This window comes from Bidens hawaiensis, unplaced genomic scaffold, assembly GCF_021521415.1.
Source record: "Bidens hawaiensis isolate Kalapana, Puna unplaced genomic scaffold, B.hawaiensis_p1.1 tig00005162_1, whole genome shotgun sequence".
Lineage (NCBI taxonomy): Eukaryota > Viridiplantae > Streptophyta > Magnoliopsida > Asterales > Asteraceae > Bidens > Bidens hawaiensis.
Window position 1 is genome coordinate 569,175 of NW_027491330.1, and position 18,790 is coordinate 587,964.

At 32.6% G+C, this 18,790-nt stretch overlaps 2 protein-coding genes across 2 annotated transcripts; both read right to left on the reverse strand.

Annotated features, from left to right (window-relative positions):
* Positions 1–7,624: 7,624 nt before the first annotated feature.
* Positions 7,625–8,407, reverse strand: LOC143629114 (uncharacterized). The gene has a single exon (XM_077098472.1). It carries the CDS (start codon positions 8,405–8,407, stop codon positions 7,625–7,627), a length of 783 nt encoding a protein of 260 aa, XP_076954587.1.
* Positions 8,408–8,414: 7 nt separating this feature from the next.
* LOC143629115 (uncharacterized) lies at positions 8,415–9,996 on the reverse strand. Its single transcript, XM_077098473.1, has 2 exons — positions 9,492–9,996; positions 8,415–9,016 (listed from the first exon to the last, which is right to left on the reverse strand). The coding sequence occupies exons 1-2, from the start codon at positions 9,994–9,996 to the stop codon at positions 8,415–8,417; spliced, it is 1,107 nt and encodes a 368-aa protein (XP_076954588.1).
* Between the last annotated feature and the right edge of the window lie 8,794 nt (positions 9,997–18,790).

Consider the following 18,790-nt stretch of genomic DNA (forward strand, 5'->3'; position numbering starts at 1 on the left):
ATTTCGTTATAGCCATTCGTTAAAGGAGATAACGAACTAAAAGGTCCAATTCGCTATGTAGACTGGTTCGTTATAAGGGTTCAATTCGCTAAGCAGTTCAATTCGTTAACCAGACCAAACGAATAAGGTCCAGTTCGCTATAAGGCCTGATTCGTTACCAAGACAGATTCGCTATAATAGTTAATTCGTTATGAGCTCCTATTCGTTAAGGACTCAATAACGAATCAGAACTTTGAAAGAATGACAGAATGGTCCCTTAACTTAGAAAAGAATGAATTAATTACAAATCAGCCCTTAAACTTTGAGTTAGCAAATTAAATAATTATTTAAAATCCTAATGGAAAATGTGTTACGACAGTTAATGGACATAAAATTTTTCCAAGCTGACCTGGCAGCTCGACCCCAGCCAGGGGCTCTGCCCCTTGGACACTGCTAGGGGCTGCCGCCCCTAGACCCCGCTGCCAGGGGCTGCCGCCCCTAGACCCCGCTGCCAGGGGCGCTACCCCCGGACCCCCGTTCGTTGTGGGTTATATAAAGATAGAAATGCGACATACGTAGTGATAGATAATTGATACGTGTAATTGTTATACAGTTAGTCATGCACAACTCAAGAAAGGAATTACGATAAACGGTGAACGTAACCGCATTCAGGTGAGTTTCTAGCCTCATTCCTTGTTATGTTTTCGGGGCTGTGTGCATACTCGATGTGAATAGTTAATACACTTATCCTAAGTGATAAGTGTATGCCATATGTGTATTATAGGAAATGTATGAATGGTTTCTTGTCGGTACATGAACGATCTTCGGAATTGCATGTATTGCCAGGAAATGGTATGAAGTTATATGTATGTTGTGAGATGAAGAATAAATGATGTATGTATGAAACTTACGATTATGTGTATAGAAAAGTATGTTAAAAAGGTATGAAAGAAAGGGTACCGGACCCTAATAATATCTGAGGATGAAGGGTACCGGACCCTAATAATATCCGAGGATGAAGGGTACCGGACCCTAATAATATCCGAGGATGTTATAGCGTAAGGTTAGATATGTATGTGTATGAAAGATTGATGGACATGTTAAGTATGTAATGCGTACCTACGGGCACACGTATGTGTATGTAAAGTAAGTTATGTGATTAACTAGAACTCACTCAGCGTAGCTGACTTTTAGTATGCACGCAGGTGAGTAGAATGAAGCAGCTGGCTTGAGCGGGGCACATGACAGAAGAATAAGAGTTTGGCATCTGAAGACTTAAAGACGTTTTAGTATTTATATTTGAATGGAAAGACAATATGTTACTATGACAAGTTATGGATTTATATGTAATGTTTTATGAATGTTTTATTATTCCGCGAAAGTTTTAATTAACTCTAATATTATAAACTGTGTTTATGAGTAAATCAAACACCAAAGTAGGGCTACCGGTAACGGGGCCTTACAGATGTAATTACATAATTATTGTGTTTGTATATATAATTACTCTACTTAATTATCACAATTAGCATGCTAATTTTGTTAGTATTTGATCCAAACTTCACAAGCAACAACATAAAGTTTAGTTGGACACATAAATACTGAAACTAGTTATTATTTATTAAAGTCATAAAAAATTATTATTACTATATATAATTAAAGAGTTTGGTGCCGTAAGTGGCCTAGGCCACTTGGCGGCACCGTATTAGTCGGTGATTTTTTTAGTTCTGTTCCAAAATAAATGTAATTGAAACCAACAAAACGTTAATTTTCTTTTTGTTTTAGTTATGGTACCAAAACAAATTTGAAAGAAATCGACCGAGTTCGCGCAGACTCGCCGCCTTATATAAAGCACATGACCGACAACACTACCGACCGACTCCCCCCCCCCCCCAATTGGTTATTGGTTCACCTCAAGTTTTATATTTTTTCGTATTTTAGTTCTGGTACCGTAAGGTACGTAATCAAAACTGATCGAATTCGTGTCAAGTTACCGCCTCAATGCGCAAGACCGACAAAGCTTGAGTTTACCACCGCCCAGGTTTGTCAAACAAATATAAACCTTCTTAATTATTTTATTTTATTATATGTTAATGTTTTTATATGTTAATGACGAATTAATTTTTTGGGTTATAACCCTCAAATTTTACCAATGGTGTCTATATTATAACATACGTAACACCGACCGAATTTATGTTAACTCATCGTCATAACATTCGGGTTTTACCAGCACTCAGGTTTCAACGATGGGGTTTTGCCAACTGTCCCGGCACAACGTGCTGGGTAGAAAAACTCGTTAGAAATAAATGTAATAGTCTAAAACAAAACAATAATATATTCACCAAATTTCAGTTGTCCTTTTTATAATTAAATTATAATGTAAGTACTAATGTTCAAATATACCCATGTCGAACCCACTAGATGTGGATTTGACTATGGTTTTAAATGCAATCTATAAAACTTAAGTCATGTAATGAAATATTTCAACAAAAATTATAAAAGGTGAGCACAACTATAATACTATCTGGTTACAGAGGTGGCAATTGTTTAAATAAACTTGACACCAAAATAAAAAGAGGGGGTAGATCGACTAACACGACCCGTTTTTTTTAAATTGGTCGGGTTTTGAGAGAGGTTTGTTAGATAATGAAACGTTATATGTCAGATCCACTTGTATAACTAGTGAGTTCGAGATTCTTGTTGTATCTCATATAATTTATTTAACATTAAATAATTATATTATTTTACAACATTTAAAAATCTAGTGAAATCGAGATTTTGCTAATGTTGTAACTTTTAAGGTGTAACCTTAATTCAAAGTTATATTTACCAACATGTAATATTCTAAGTAAATCTCTAGATAACACGTACGAGTAGAAAGAAGAGAAGTTTAATTCATAAAGAATGTATGAATTTAAATATCACCAACACGTTTAAGATTTACTGTCGGTAAATTGATGTGTGCCACATCATACTACATGCCATGCAAGCATAAAGAGAACGTGGGATAATGCATTTGTTATTATTTCCTTTATTTCCTCCATGTTGCAGTAGGTTTATTGTTAGTGGTATAGTGGTAGTAGTTATTTTATTTTAGTTACTTATCTTTTGTTTTGCTATTTAAAAACTTGTAAGTGTTTAGTTATGGTTATTAATGAAGAATATGAATTAAGTCTTGTTATCTCTCTATTTTTTAATCTGGTTTTCGTCTATTTTCTTTGGACCATTTGATTAACGAACGAGGTTCGTAACAGTGGTATCAGAGCTGCCGTGATCCCCCTAGACCTATGGCTGCTCAAACTCTATCCGAAACCGAGTTCCGTCAATGGGTGAATGAATCATTCGCGAGACTCGAGTACCAATTTGAAACCGTGTTCACTACGCTCCGATCGAAAACCGCCACAACCCGTCACCTCCACCAACTGTTTCTGCTACTGCACCACCACCGAAACAAGTTCCTTCAATCGGTCCGTCAGAACCAAAATGGGTACCTACTGCTATGCTAAAATCAGCCCCAAAACCGTCATTATCTTTACTGAAACCAACCCCTTCTTTTCCTCCAGTTTGCAAGGCATCAACATCACGACACTTGGTCAAGCCCATACTTGCTGCCATTAGTACTTCTAATTGTTTGAATAAGGCTACAATTGTTATGGAAAAAAAGATTCTTATCTCCCATCTTGGACGTAAGGATTTTGACACCAAAATTGTCAATCAGTATTTTCAAGAAATCAAGGAGAGGTCATCACCAACCGTAGATGCCATTGGAGAGATTCACTTTCAATCACAGTTGAGAAACGAGGCATCGGTAGGAGTAGTGGCATATCCCGAATGGCATCCACCGTGGCACATCGTTGTGACTGCTCCGAACGCCATTGGAAGGCTCGAATGGCGTCCACTGTGGGAAGTTGTCATATCGTGACCAGATTCTCAACCATGTGGACACGGTTTCTTCAAGCGGAAGGGAATGATGTGTGCCACATCATACTACATGCCATGCAAGCATAAAGAGAACGTGGGATAATGCATTTGTTATTATTTCCTTTATTTCCTCCATGTTGCAGTAGGTTTATTGTTAGTGGTATAGTGGTGGTAGTTATTTTATTTTAGTTACTTATCTTTTGTTTTGCTATTTAAACACTCGTAAGTGTTTAGTTATGGTTATTAATGAAGAATATGAATTAAGTCTTGTTATCTCTCTATTTTTTAATCTGGTTTCCGTCTATTTTCTTAGGACCATTTGATTAACGAACGAGGTTCGTAACATAAATAAAGCGATAACCTATTTGAAAGTAGTCCATGATGAATAACCTATTTGAACATTTCCGCTTTGAGATATAAAAAAGACACCCTTACGGAAGAAAAAAAATGGTATGAGGGTTGGGTTTTTTATTTTCTCTTAAATATAGAACACATATCTTCTAAATATAGGTAAGGTCAATTTTTATCACTAGCAATTTACAACTTTATATTTTTCTTCTATAACTATTAATCAACTCATCAATCTTCTTAACCACATATGAAGCACTATATTATTTATTTAAAACTTATAAACATAGGTAAGGTCAATTATCAATTTTTAACACTAGCAATTTACAGATTTATATGTTTCTTATTTAACTATTAATCTACTCATCAATCTTCTTAACCATATATGAAGCCCTACATTATATTATATGAATTCATTTACTATTTGATTGTGGATTAACTGCCAAATATATCTAAATAAAGATTAAGTAAATAGTTTTCTATATAAATAAACTAGGTATTATATTTCATGTGTTATGATTTTATACAAACTACAATTAATATGAGAAACGTACAAACCAAATAATTATGCTAACACAACAACAACAACAACAACAATAATAATAATAATTACTCTATTAACATAACAGGTATAGCTTTTTAATATTTATTTAATTTTTCTTATAATACGACCTATTTGAATTCAAATATTTTAATTTGGTTTTCAAATGCTAGCTTGAATTTGAATTCACATTATAAATATGTATGTGATTCGAATAATACGAAAAGTGATTCGATTACCACTACTAAACGAAAATATGAATTGTTAGATTTCCAAATTGTCATATTTACATATGGAAATCTTAATTGTTAAGCTAAGGTATAAGATGCTTGATTAACATGTCGGATACCTTAAAACATATATTAAATAAAAATCAATATCATGTTTTTATTATATACCTTCAAATGAATTTAATTGATGCATGATGTAATGGATGTAGCCAATGTACAATGTGAGGTAGCTATTGACAAAACTTTTTTAGATTAAATATAGAAAAACTTATTTTGATTTCACACACGTGTCGTCCTTCTTTCATAACAAAGCTAACTAGAACTAGAGAAAACTTTCGCTACTTAAGTTTAAATCAAGAATACCGTAATTAGCTTCAGTGAGAATGTTAATATTGGTTCTTTGCTAGTGGTATTGAATCACAGGTACTCCTATTCGGCCCGAATATATATTACCAACTAATTTTCTTGTTAGTTAAGAATAAATAGACACCCATTAATCTTGATAGTAAATAGAGAAGCACTTAGTCGTCACTTATAACCACTTTGGTGGTGTGTTAACAAAGTACTTATTGTGACCGCATGACCAAGTTGTGTTGTAATAGCAACTTATTGTTGGCGCATTACTGGTCTAAACAATAGCTAATGCCTAAGCTAAGGAAGACTTGGTTACCATAGACAAAACAAAAGTTTGGCATTCAATAAATGACACACATCATCTTGATTATATGTGACATGAAACTAAAATATTATAAATTATGTCTTGGTTGATTAAATATCAAGGATTCAATGTTAAGATAGGAGTACATGCACTCTTTCAAATCTATAGTTTCTTTATATATTTATAATATACTAGATCTAAAGACCAAAGTGAGATCGTGTGCTTTTTAGCAGTGAGGTAAGTGATAAGTAATGTAGTTGACAAATGCAATAAAAGTAAAGGTTAACATAACGATTTAGTGAGTAAAATCCTTAGATCTTGGTGTCTTAGTCAACGGCTAATCATGCACATGATTGCATATATTTAATATTATAATATTGTGTTGATTGTAATTATTATATTTCCTTTCTTAGCTAGAAGTTTGTTATTACTTGTGTATATATACCTCTTTCACATGCAATGGAAGACACACGATTCATTTGAATCATAAAAGTTATTTGCAATGCTTTAAATTCAAAAAGGTTTAAGGAGTTATAAACGAGTCTAAAAATCTTCGTTGTGTAAGTGATATATATTAAAAGCAAATATTTTCTCCATAATCTTCTCCTGATTCTTTCTCACTGTTAGGCCTTAAATTTAGTTCTTACTATGTATAGGCCTTTGACGTTTGCTTTTATATTGTCTAACTCCTTTGTAAACAAAAAAAAAAAAGACTCCAAGATTATTGAAGCCTGATGACTATTGATTTTAAAAATATATAAAGTCAGCGAGATTTTGAGGTGTTATTGTGATTTTATTTCGCTTATACATGATTACTTATGATTAATCTTATTGTCAAACTTTTGTTCCATATGATTTTGGGTTGTATAAAACGTAAGGTTTCAAACACTGGGTAACGAATTAAACTGATACCAACCGACACACATGAGTATCGTTGATCATAACGATATTAAATAAGGGTTAACGTCGGTTGAATAACAATGAGAATACATTTCATTCATATTTTAAAAAATTTAAGTGCATTCACATTATTGAAATATATTACACATGTTAAAGTAAACACTATGTAAATTCACATGGAAAATTAAATAGGACATTCACGGTACATTTTGCATGTTGATAAATAGTTGCATGTTGATAAATGTGATACCCAAATAAGAACGTCTCTATATGATTTTATGAAATCTAACACATGCATTTTGATATTAATATAAGAAAAAAAATTAAAGAAAAAAAAATTAATGTACTCAACACTAGCATACTTACACTACTGATATGATATTTGAGTTACTCATTATGAAATCTAACATGTTAATTGTTTTTTTTCATGTTAATATACATTTACTAAACGAATTTTAAAAGTAAATGAGTTTTAGCTTTTAAGCCTAGCTAGTCAATGTGTGCTTGAATTGATAGGTATATGCATAGTTTGGCTTTTCATTAAGAGTTCACTTGGAACGAATTTAGGGTTTCTACAGCAAATTTAGCATAATAACTCGTACATGGTTCGATGTTAATTGGAATCACCCAGCTTGTTTAGATTGCCGGTTAGTTTTGAATCGTTGGCTTCCCGCCCTATATATAAGTTGTCGGCCTTGCATCACCTGGCTTTAATGGACAGAGGGAGAATGAAGAGTTACTAATCAATTTCATAACATTAACAAGGGTATTTTGGTTATAATATGAAACTTTACTTGTGAAGGTGATATATGTAATTTAGGTTTTTGAGCTGGGGTGTAATTCTTTCTTTATTAAAACCCATTTTTAAATGATTGTTGCCCACAGAAACTAGGATGTAGATATAAAAAGTGGGAAATCAAATGACACCAGTAACAACTAACATAACCATTTTTCTAAAGCTTAAAACAACTAACATAACCAACCAACATACACCAACAGTCAACATAAAACCAACATAAAACCAACAAACCTCAACAGACAACAAAACGACTACACTGGAAACTCAAACTGAAGCTTCATTATTTCCCCCAGTGCCTTCTTGATACACTCAACCCTATTATTCAGATTTGTCTCATCAGCAAGAAAATTAGGGCTTGTTGGTAACTCACTCTTGTCTTGGGCACCATTGGACATATGTTTTGCTTTAAACCCACTCATGGCATCCACTGAGGCCATCTCCCGAAGAGAATCCAGCAAGTGCATCCCCCAATAATCCCCGCATCTTTCAATTATGCAATCCCAGTAGGCGAGCAGGATTTGCTTAAGCTCCAATGCCTTATTCAACTCTTCACGGGAATACCTTACAAAATGATCCACATTAAACTCCTCCTCACCTAGTTTTGCCTTAGTTATCTTATCGTCCTTATCTAACTCAAACTTGAGATCAACTTTTTTAACTTTCTCATCAAAATCAAAAGTGCATGTAAAAACGGAACGGTTTTCAAGGTCAAACAACTTCTGTAACTTGTCTTTGAACTTCTTTTCCAATTCTTTAATCCAAAAATACCCAAGGGTTTTTAGATAATGATGAATGTGAGCATATTGTTTTGAGTTGTCAGTAAGCAATCTACTGAAAACCTGCTCAATATAGTTCATCACACGAGAAACTGAAGCTTGGATGACATTGTGGGCATAACAAAATTGGTCTTCAACAAGTGACTTCAATATAAGTGATGGAACAAAAGATGTTGGCTTTGGCACAGCCCTGTTAAGCAAGAGCTCAAGTTCATTATACAAAAACGGTTGAGACTTGTTAACTTGCATTTCTTTCATACTTCTCTTAAACACCTTCAAGAAAGGCTACATGCATCGATGTTTCATCTCTATATCTCCCATACTCATCGGTCTCATAAAGGCCTCTCAAATTGCCTAATGCCTTCTCAAACACAGTTGCTATCGTAGGCATAGCTTCACCAACAGAATCAAACTTCTTATAACCATCAAGCTCCTCCATTGACTCTCGCAAATCGGATTCAATTTTTAAAACGACAAGCGAGCTAGGGTGAAAGAGAATGGATAGCATTGCAAGCACAAGGTTTTTGGATATTGAACCAAAACCAACCTTGTCAGCCGAAAATTTAGATAACAATGCAGACCGACGTTTTTTGGAACCATCTTTCATTTCATCATCTTTATTATCATCATCCTTAACCAAAAAAAACCCAAATGGGTTTTTGGGGCTGAATTTGGGTGAGGTAATATAAGAAATTACAGCATCAGAAGATGAATCAAGCTGTGTGAAAACGGTCAGCACTCGTTTTCCGTCATATTCGAGATTGAGAAGCAGGTTTCTTGATATAGAATCATAAAAGCCGTCATTAGAACACTTCAAGACATTTAAAAACACACCCCCAAAGACTCTTGTGTATCTCTCCGCATAGCCTACAGGATTACATAATCTGAGTTTATAAATAAATTTAAAAAAAAACAATATATTATTTACTGAATTTCTTTAAATTTAAGAACAATTTATATTAACAAACTGAACAAGCTAGGTTTATAAATAATAGGAAAACAAACAGTTAATATATTTATTATCTTTTAACTGAAATTAAAAAAAAAAATAATTAACTTAAAAACAAACTGTTATAATTACATTAATTACACAAGGTGGGTTTAAACATAAATTTAAAGAACCATCAATTTATTTGTCGCTTATTTACTAATTAAAAGACAAAAAAAATGTCAACAAATTTATTATACTTTTAACTGAAAATAAAAATAAAAGTTAAATCAAGGTTGGTTTAAACATAAATTTAAAGAACCTTTAATTTATTGTTTATTTACTATTTTAAAAACAAATTTAAATTATTTACTAATTAGAAACAAATTTAGTAAAACAAGTATTTATGGTTACCTTCAAAACGCTGACGCTGCTTTGTGTCTTCTTCAACGCTAGATCGTTTGCGGATCTGCGGTAGAAAGACAAGTGTGATATCGAACGCTTTTGGTTGAATAACGGTCAATGTGACCTCAATATCAGGTATCGGATGATCTTTTGATAACTCTTTCATACAAGCTTCAATCTTAGTTTTGAATTCAGTTTCAGAAACTTCCATCTCAACACCAGCAGCAGCCCCAAACTTCAAATCGAATCGAAACAAAACCTTTTGATTATCACCGGTTTGAAACTTCAAAACCAATGGAAAATCAAATCCGGACGGCAGACTCACACCTACCAGACCCTTGATAACAGTGGGTCCGGTAGACGTCTCGTCCAAAACAATAATGTTCGGAAGGGAGTTGGGTTTGAAGGAACTATGGCATTTTAGGTTATCAAATACTCCCAGCTTTTCAATAGTATTGAAAGGGTGTTCTAGTTTCTCTACAAGAGCCTTGAAAAGAGGTGAATTTTCTAACATTTTTATGTTTTCGAATAGTTAGTTTAGGCTCAAAGTTAACTTTGCAAGAAATTTACTTTTAAAACCCTTGATATAATGAGATAATGTGTTTTTAGTTTATTCAAAACCATTTGTTATTAAAAAAATATATATAATAAGTTTATACTTTTATTGTTATAGTTTTTGAAGGTGCTGACAATAAAGTTTAAAGAACAACGTTATAAAATATATTTATTATATACTCCCTCCATTCATTTGAAAGTGTCCACATTTTTATTTTTGTTCGTCTCATTACAAGTGTACACTTTCAAACTTTATTAATTAATTTTAATATTTACAATTAAAAATGCAAGCATTCAAACTTTCTTAAATTTTGTCTTTTTATATATGTCAATGGCATTAAGTCATTTGTTAATAAAAAAAATGCAATCATTAAATTTTCTTAAACTTTGTGTTTTTCAAACGATAACACTTGTAATGGGACGGAGCGAGTATTAAATAAACAAAAAACAATTTCTGCTAAATATACCAGGGAAGTAAATTCATTATTTCTTTAATGCATATCAAATTATCTTAAATGGTACATGTCAACATGGCTACTGATGTTATTATGGTGGTGGTGTCAAAGACATAAAATGAAAAACTTAACTTAGGCATATCTATTGTTGAATCACGATCTTATATTTATCGCATGTTGAATCACTCTCTTATGTTTCTTGCATGCTAAATCACTATCTTATAATATTTCATGCCTATTTGTTGATATCAATTACATAAATGAAATTGATAGCGATAATGTAATTTTAAAAAAATGTTAAATTGCTAATTTTATTTGTTATCTATTTATTAGGTTCTTAATCTTAAATTAAATTATTATTTCGGAAACCTCAATTAGGTGCTAGGTGAATCTAGGTAGTCAAGTAAAATGCCAAGTGGTGACTTCTTAATTTGATGATCTAGTTAAGTGTCACGTGACACAATAATGTTTTTTATTTATTAGATGGAATACGTGTATGAGTATGACATGGTTACATGGGTGCATATGGATAATGTTAAAAAGCATTTTTAAACACAATGTTCATCTGGCTGGTTAGATGTTTCCAGCCATCCATTCTATTTTCATATATAGAGGTATAGCATTATAGTAAACCATATGTTAACGTTGACTAATTTGCTAATTATATCTGATTAATCACATGTAACATCTTTAACAAACATATAGATATTCAACACAGGAATTAAAAATAAAGACGTAAATGTTAATAATTCCAAAGTTGTGGAGGCCCGGGCCAAGTAACCTAATTTATTTAAGGGGTAATTAGGGTTTATTATATTTGTTATTCACTAATATTGGGTTAGCATGTATATATATGAACCTAGTTAGCATTTTATGAGAGCGGGAGAAAAGAAACATGACTTAATAATGGTTTTTACGTTATATTTCCTTTATAATATGTTGATCAAAGTTACTACGTACTTAATAATCGTCTTTTTGCAAGATTTGGAAAAGCTGACTGAGGGACACATGGCGCAAAATGCTCACATGTGTAGAGTTATACTACACATAGTCTAATGAGAAAACTATGAGAAAAGTGTTTTTAAAATACACAAAGACACGTATATTTATATAATGTGTTTCTATTTTCGTTGTGATGATTTTTGAAGACGCTGACAATAAAGATTACAAGAACAACGTAGAAAAGACTTGTTATAATTTTTTGAAGATGCCGACAATAAAGATTAAAGAACAACAATAAAGATTAAAAATATTTCGGGCCTTAACCGAGACCGCTCCCTAGACGTCGGTCGAGCTTTGTGTGGGATCTCAGACGACACTAAACCTAGCAAAAATACGTAGTTTTGATTAAAAATTTACTAATTTATCTAAAATTCCACATAAGAGTGCAAGATTTTATCAGTTTATTACTTGTCAAAAAACCTAACTTCATGCATAATCATCTTCCATTTATAAATAAATAGCGTCATGTAAATAAAACATTGTAAGATTAACGGTGTAGAAACACAAATTTTCTTTTAAACCATTGTTTGAAGGTTTTATGAGGCTTCAAATTCAATTTTCTTTTTTGACTTTATTTTAATAAATTTGTTTGTTGAACGCCATTTAAGTATATGACCATAATCATTAGGCTTCAGCTTCACTCTAATTAAATAATATGTGTCCAAACAAACTTTAGTAGATTAGGAACTAAAAGAAAAGTTAACAAAAATCTAGGGGTCAAAGGTGAAAATGTTTACCACCTATCTTGTACCCTAGTCTAGCCTTGCGAGAAAAACAAATTTGATATCGACAGGGATGAATCGGCGGCACAGCTGCTTTGCCAGTGCCTGCAAGAAACAGAAAACACTACTGTATATTGACTTTTTATTTCTTCTTCATTTTAATCTTTTTGATGATGATTACAAAATTTGAGTTAAAAGTTACCAAATTTTATTTCTTTTACCATTTACTTTCTAGACGAGTTTTTACCAAATGGGTGAGGAGTAAAAAATATTTACCAAAATTGGTAGATTGAAAAGTATTTACTAAAATAAGTTTTTTTTAATTACTTTTATCACTCCTAATCTTATATGTTTTTTCATTTTTTAAACAACTCCCTGTGCCTTTTTTTTAATCAACTTTTTATGTTTGTGTTTGCAGTTTTATTTGTCATTTTTAATTTTTAAACACTTTTATTATTTGATTTTTATCTCTAATTATGAGTACTTTGCTTTTTTAATTTGTTTTCTTTCAATGACTCCGTTATGCAACTTTATTAATCTATTTTATTTCTTGTTGTTTTGTTATTGTTAATCAATCCATTAATCAATCCATTATTTTTATTGTTAATCAATCCATTATTTTGTTTGATATGTTTTTTTCCGGTATTTCAAACTTGTATACCTATGTTCCCTTTTTTCTTTTTGTTATTTTAACATTTTTAATATCAACTTCTATTTCTTTAAAATAAAAAAGATGAAAATAATCAAATCTTGTAAAAAGCTAAATAGTTATTTATCTAGTAAATGAAAAAAATATATATGACGATTTATGTTTTTTAGTTTTACAATGAATGTGTAATTTTTATCTGGCGTCATTTGAATAAGAAAAACGATGGTGTTTAAACACACAAGAACACAATGTTAAAATTTCAGAAATTTAATATTTTTAAAAAGGTAAAGTTTTTATAAAGAAAAATTAAGTTTTAATTTTCATTTAGTTTTTTTGTTCATGGTTTTGAAATAGAATATGTTAATAGAAAATATTATTAACCAATAAGATTAGGAGTGATAAAAGTAAATTTGTAAAAAACCTATTTTGGTAAATATTTTTAAAATCACTCATTTTGGTAAATACTTTTTCCTCCCAACCCATTTTGGTAAAAAAACTCATTTTTAGACTTGATGCTATGGGCGCCATTGGGGGGCATTATTGGGGGCGTCGATGCCCCCACACACCGCAGAGGGGCACCTTTGAGGAGACGCCAAAGGGGGAAGGCGACGACAAGGTTTTAGTAAACATGGCGGGGAGACGACGAGTTTTGAGCTAACATGGCGGCGACGAACGAGTTTTGAGCTAACATCACGATGAGACGACGAGTTTTGAGCTAACATGGCGGCGCTGCAACGAGTTTTGAGCTAACATGACTGTTAGACGACGGCTTTGAGCTAACATGGTGGGAGACGACGAGTTAATAAACATGTCGTCTCAAACTCTTAACGTAGAGACGATGGCATGTTAGTAAATGGACGAATATGAATTTTAAGTTTTTAATAGACATTTTTAAAATCTCTCTTAAAAAAGGATATTTTAAGAATTTTCCCAATTTTCTTTATAAGAATTTTTATTAAGGAAAATTTAAAACTAACAAATATCATACTGTTTCATCGCCTCTAGGGAACCTGATATTCGTTTAGCTTTTGAGTATGTAGTGTAATAAGGCGTATATGCACTTTGGTGTGTCGTTTTTTGACTAGTATCTTGCTAGTCTAGTTCTTTTTTATTTGTTTCTAATAAAAATTGGTCGTTCAAAAAAAAACTAAAATAAACTATTTAAAAGCTATTTATTAAAATGGGTATTTATTTAAAGGGAAAATTCTCAAATTAACCCAAAAGAAGAGAGAGAGAAAAAAAAAAGATCTTAATTATGTTCACATTCCCAAACTAACCTATCAAATATGTACTAAGTAGACACTTTGGTAGAATAAACGACGAGATTTTTAAACCAGTCAAACTTTGACAAGTGGAAAGCATCTGACAAAACCGACGGGATTTTTAAAAATCTCGTGGTTTCTGACTGTATTTTTAACTTAAATCACTTTTTAAAAAACAATCTATCAAGACGGTTTTTTAATGTATGTTGTCTGGTCAGTTCATATTTTATTTTTCCTAACCTCATCTTCAACTTTCTACAACTTTCATCTTCAATAATAATAATAATAATAATAATAATAATGGCTCCAGTGCCATAAAACTAAAACCCTAACGTTGACTTTTTATTCTAACAAACTTTGACTTCCGATAGGCAAAGGCGGTGGCTGCGTCCCTAGCAAGAAACGGCCGCCGGCGGTTGACTCCAGCAAGGCTCCGGTGGCCATCGGCTCCCCTACCAATGCTGTCGTTGAATCTCAAACGAGAGAGGACGAGGTTCCAGTTGTGTGTACAATAACGAAGCTTAAGATACTGATTGTGTTCTACTCGATGTACGGCCACGTTGAAACCCTAGCGCAGAGGATGAAGAAAGGTGTCGACGGCGTTGACGGAGTGGAGGCGGTGTTGTTCCGTGTGCCGTAGACGTTGCTTGAGGATGTGTTGGTGCAAATGCGAGCCGCGAAGGACAATGAGATTGTGGAGATGTCGTCGGTACATGATCTGGAATCGACGGATGGGTTTCTGTTTGGTTTTCCGACGATTATTATTATTATCATTGAAGATGAAAGTTGTAGAAAGTTGAAGATGAAGATGAAGAAGATGAAGTTAGGAAAAATAAAATATGAACTGACCAGACAACAAATATTAAAAAACCGTCTTAAGATACTGTTTTTTAAAAAGTGATTTAAGTTAAAAATACGGTCGGAAATCACGAGATTTTTAAAAATCTTGTTGGTTTTGTCAGATGCGTTCCACTTGTCAAAATTTGATTGGTTTAAAAATCTCGTTGTTTATTTTATCAAAGTGTCTCCTTATTTGATGGGTTAGTTTAGGAATATGGACATATTTAAGATTTTTTTTCTCTCTCTTCTTTTAGATTATTTTGGGAATTTTCTTTTATTTAAAATTACAAATTCTCACTCCTAGTCTTCTTGTGTAAGAAATAATTTCTATTATAATTTTCCTATTTTATCCGGTGAATTCCTCAACAGGTGGACCGCTAGGGCTCCGTCTGTCCGAACTAGTGGCCGGCTCGGGCTACCTTTAGCCAATGGGAGCCGCGTACGGAGTACCCGGCGTTACTTAGTTGGCCGTTCAAAAAAAATTATGATTTTCCTATATAAGTAAGATATAAAAGAAAACGTATTAGAAAATAATAAAACTTACTTTTTCTTTACATGTCGTTTATTAAAAGTCATATTCAGAATTTGTTTAACATTAGATTTTTATTACATAACAAAACCGATCTAAAAAGAAGTTTTGTTTTATTGTTTTTGAATTTTATTGTTACCTTTATTTTTTGCTATTAACGGGTGCTAATTTTATTTCTACTTAATATCGATAACGGTAACAGTGTTAATCGGTTGAAATCGTCTGGTTCGTCAACGATAGTTGTACGACACCGCACTCATAGAGCTTACTATATTAAAAAAAAATTACTTTGAATATGCTTTCGTCTCAGCAAAATTTAAACTAGTATGCGAAAAAAAACAAGTTATACATCGTTGTGAAAAATGTAAAAACGAATGCGGTACCCATTTTGATAAAAACCAATACAACTACCAATGTTGTTTGGTCGAAAGTTGTAGCGCGTCTGATACACACTGTACTAGTATAATACCAACTCTCGTATAGCTTACGATACCAAATACAACTTTTTTACTATTCGTGTTCCTTTTTAATTTATAATGACTTTTCTTTCTTTCTTCTTTGTTTTTCTTTCTTTCTTTTTCCTATACCTTGATGATACTGAAAAAAGCATGCTATCCGTTAGCATAAGATAGAGATGCTGCGTTTTTATTTACCTCCAAATCAAATTTTAAGCATCTGTATATTTAAAACATAATTAAAATAAAAAGTAAAAAAAAAATCAACGAGTGTGGACTTAAGAAAACAACAAAATCAAAATATAACCAAAAGACAATAACTTTTAAAAACTTTTATTATAAATTATTTAATAAGATTTAGAGTGAGATAAAAATGTTTTAGAAAAAAATATCAATTTTGATAAATATTTTTCAAATAACTCATTTTAATAAATACATTTCCCTCCCATCCTATATTGATAAAAAAAAGCTCTAGAAATTTAGTAACTTATACAAGTAAGGGGGTGTTTGGCCTAGCTTTTTTAACTTTTTTTACAAAATAAGCTTAATTTGGTGTTTTGTTTATCTTTTAAAACTTATGCTTATTAGCTTATATAGGCTAATGTGAAGAAGCTTATTTGAAGATGATTTTTAGTTTTTTTGAAGAAGTTTATTTGTATAAAGGTGTAAATTACTTGTTTACCCTCAAATGATGGTGGATTAATGATGACAAATTAAAGAATGATGAATTTAACAATTTATCAAGATGCATAATTAATAAGAGACAAATGGTGGATAATTAGTGAGGCAAATGGTATAATTTCATAAAAGAGACAAGTTGGTCGAAGTTGGTAGATACTGATTAATACGTTGGTGGAAGATCAACTCTTACCAATAGGGAAGAGATCGGGACCGTACCGGTACCGACCAGTCCCGGTCCCGAAAATCGCGAATTCGTGGTACCGTTATCGAAACTTAAAACTTTGGTACCGATTTCGGTACTGGTACCGGCTCGGTACCGGTACCAGTACATATTTTGCTCATCCCTACTTACCATCAATCTACCATTTCTCAAACCATTAACTCTTACCTTAAAAAATCCTATTTATCAAACACCCATCTACCATTTATCAAGCATTCAAAAAATTTGCTTGAAGTGGAGTAACACGAACCTATTTTCATATACTGAGGTAATTTGTTCTCTTCGTTTTTTACTTATTGCGGTTTCTCTTTGTTTTAATCTTCAAATTGTTCTCTTCGTTTGGCCTAGTTTTACGTCTTCCTTGATGTAAATTTATCCAAAAATGATGGTATAACTCATAAAAACAAAGTAGATACATATACAATATAAGATATGTGATAATATGTAACCATGCCCCTTTTGATCATTTTACTAACATAAGCTAAATAAAAAAAGCTAACACAAACAATTAAAAAGAGCTTATCAACCTGTAGAATATAAGTTAATCCAAACACTTAATAATGACTTATCGAATGAAAGAAAATAAGCTGTAAGTTACAAAAAAAAATATAAACATAAAAATATAAGCCAGGCCAAACACCCTCTAATTTGAAGGAAATAAAAACTAGTAATTTTTAAACGAGGGATTATTATTTAACGTAAAAGTCTGAAAAGGTACTGAGTGAATACTGAATATGTGATAACTCAAAATTTGTAATCATCAAAAAATTTAAAATGAAGAACCAATATAGAAAGTCAATATGCAAAAAAATGTTTCTTGTTTCTTGTCGGCACCGGCAAAGTGGTTGTGCAGGGCCATTATCCATGTCAATCGAATCTCTGTATCCTTTTTCTCTCTCCACTGTGGCAGCATGGTTTTGTCGGATTTGTTCTCATACAAGAATCATGCTAGTGTACAAGATATAGGTGGTGTAATATCCTAAAATTTATAATGTTGAATAAAGAAAGTTACGTTTAGTGATTTCGCGTTATTAATTAATTAATATCGAGTAAAGAACGGATCATGGACTTAGATTAATTGAGATGGGTTAAATGAGAATGGGCCTTAGGTCCATGGGCTTTAAGGGATATAAATATCCCCTAAACCAAACTAAAACCCTAAACCCTCATTTCATTTCCATCATAATCTCTACACACTCCAAACACACACACACCATAAACGAGCAAGACCCGAGAGGGAGTAAACGCTAGTTGGTATTAGATCTTATTACACGAGATCTAGAGTGCATAAACAAGCTAACCAAGATCGAACGAGCGCTAAAGGTATGTTCTTGAACTTTAAAGTTTACGTAGTATTGAACGTTTTTACTTAAAGATCCAAGCTTTATAGTATATACGGGATATATATACGACCGAAAATGGTTAGGGAACGTTAGTGGGTGATGTCGAACCATAACAAGGGTATTAAAATCGCCAAAATGCTTGATAAAAACCAAACCCGTAGCTGAACTGGGCAACTTCGCCTGCAAAAGCTTAACTTCGCCTTCAAAGCTTAACTTCGCCTTCAAAGCTTAAGTTCGCCTAAGGTTTAACTTCGCCTAAAGCTAAGTTCGCCTAAGGTTTAACTTCGCCTAAAGTCAAGTTCGATTAGAAAATAAATTAAAAACCTAATGAAAAATGTGTTAAGACAGTTAATGGAAATAAAATTTTTCCAAGCTGACCTGGCAGCTCGACCCCAGCCAGGGGCTCTGCCCCCTTGGACCCTGCTAGGGGCTGCCGCCCCTAGACCCCGCTGCCAGGGGCGCTGCCCCCGGACCCCCGTTCGTTGTGGGTAGTAGTTAAGACTAGAAAGATGATATGAGTAGTGATAGTTAATTGATACGTATAATTGTTATACAGTCAGCCGTGCACAACTGAAGAAAGGGATTACGATTAACG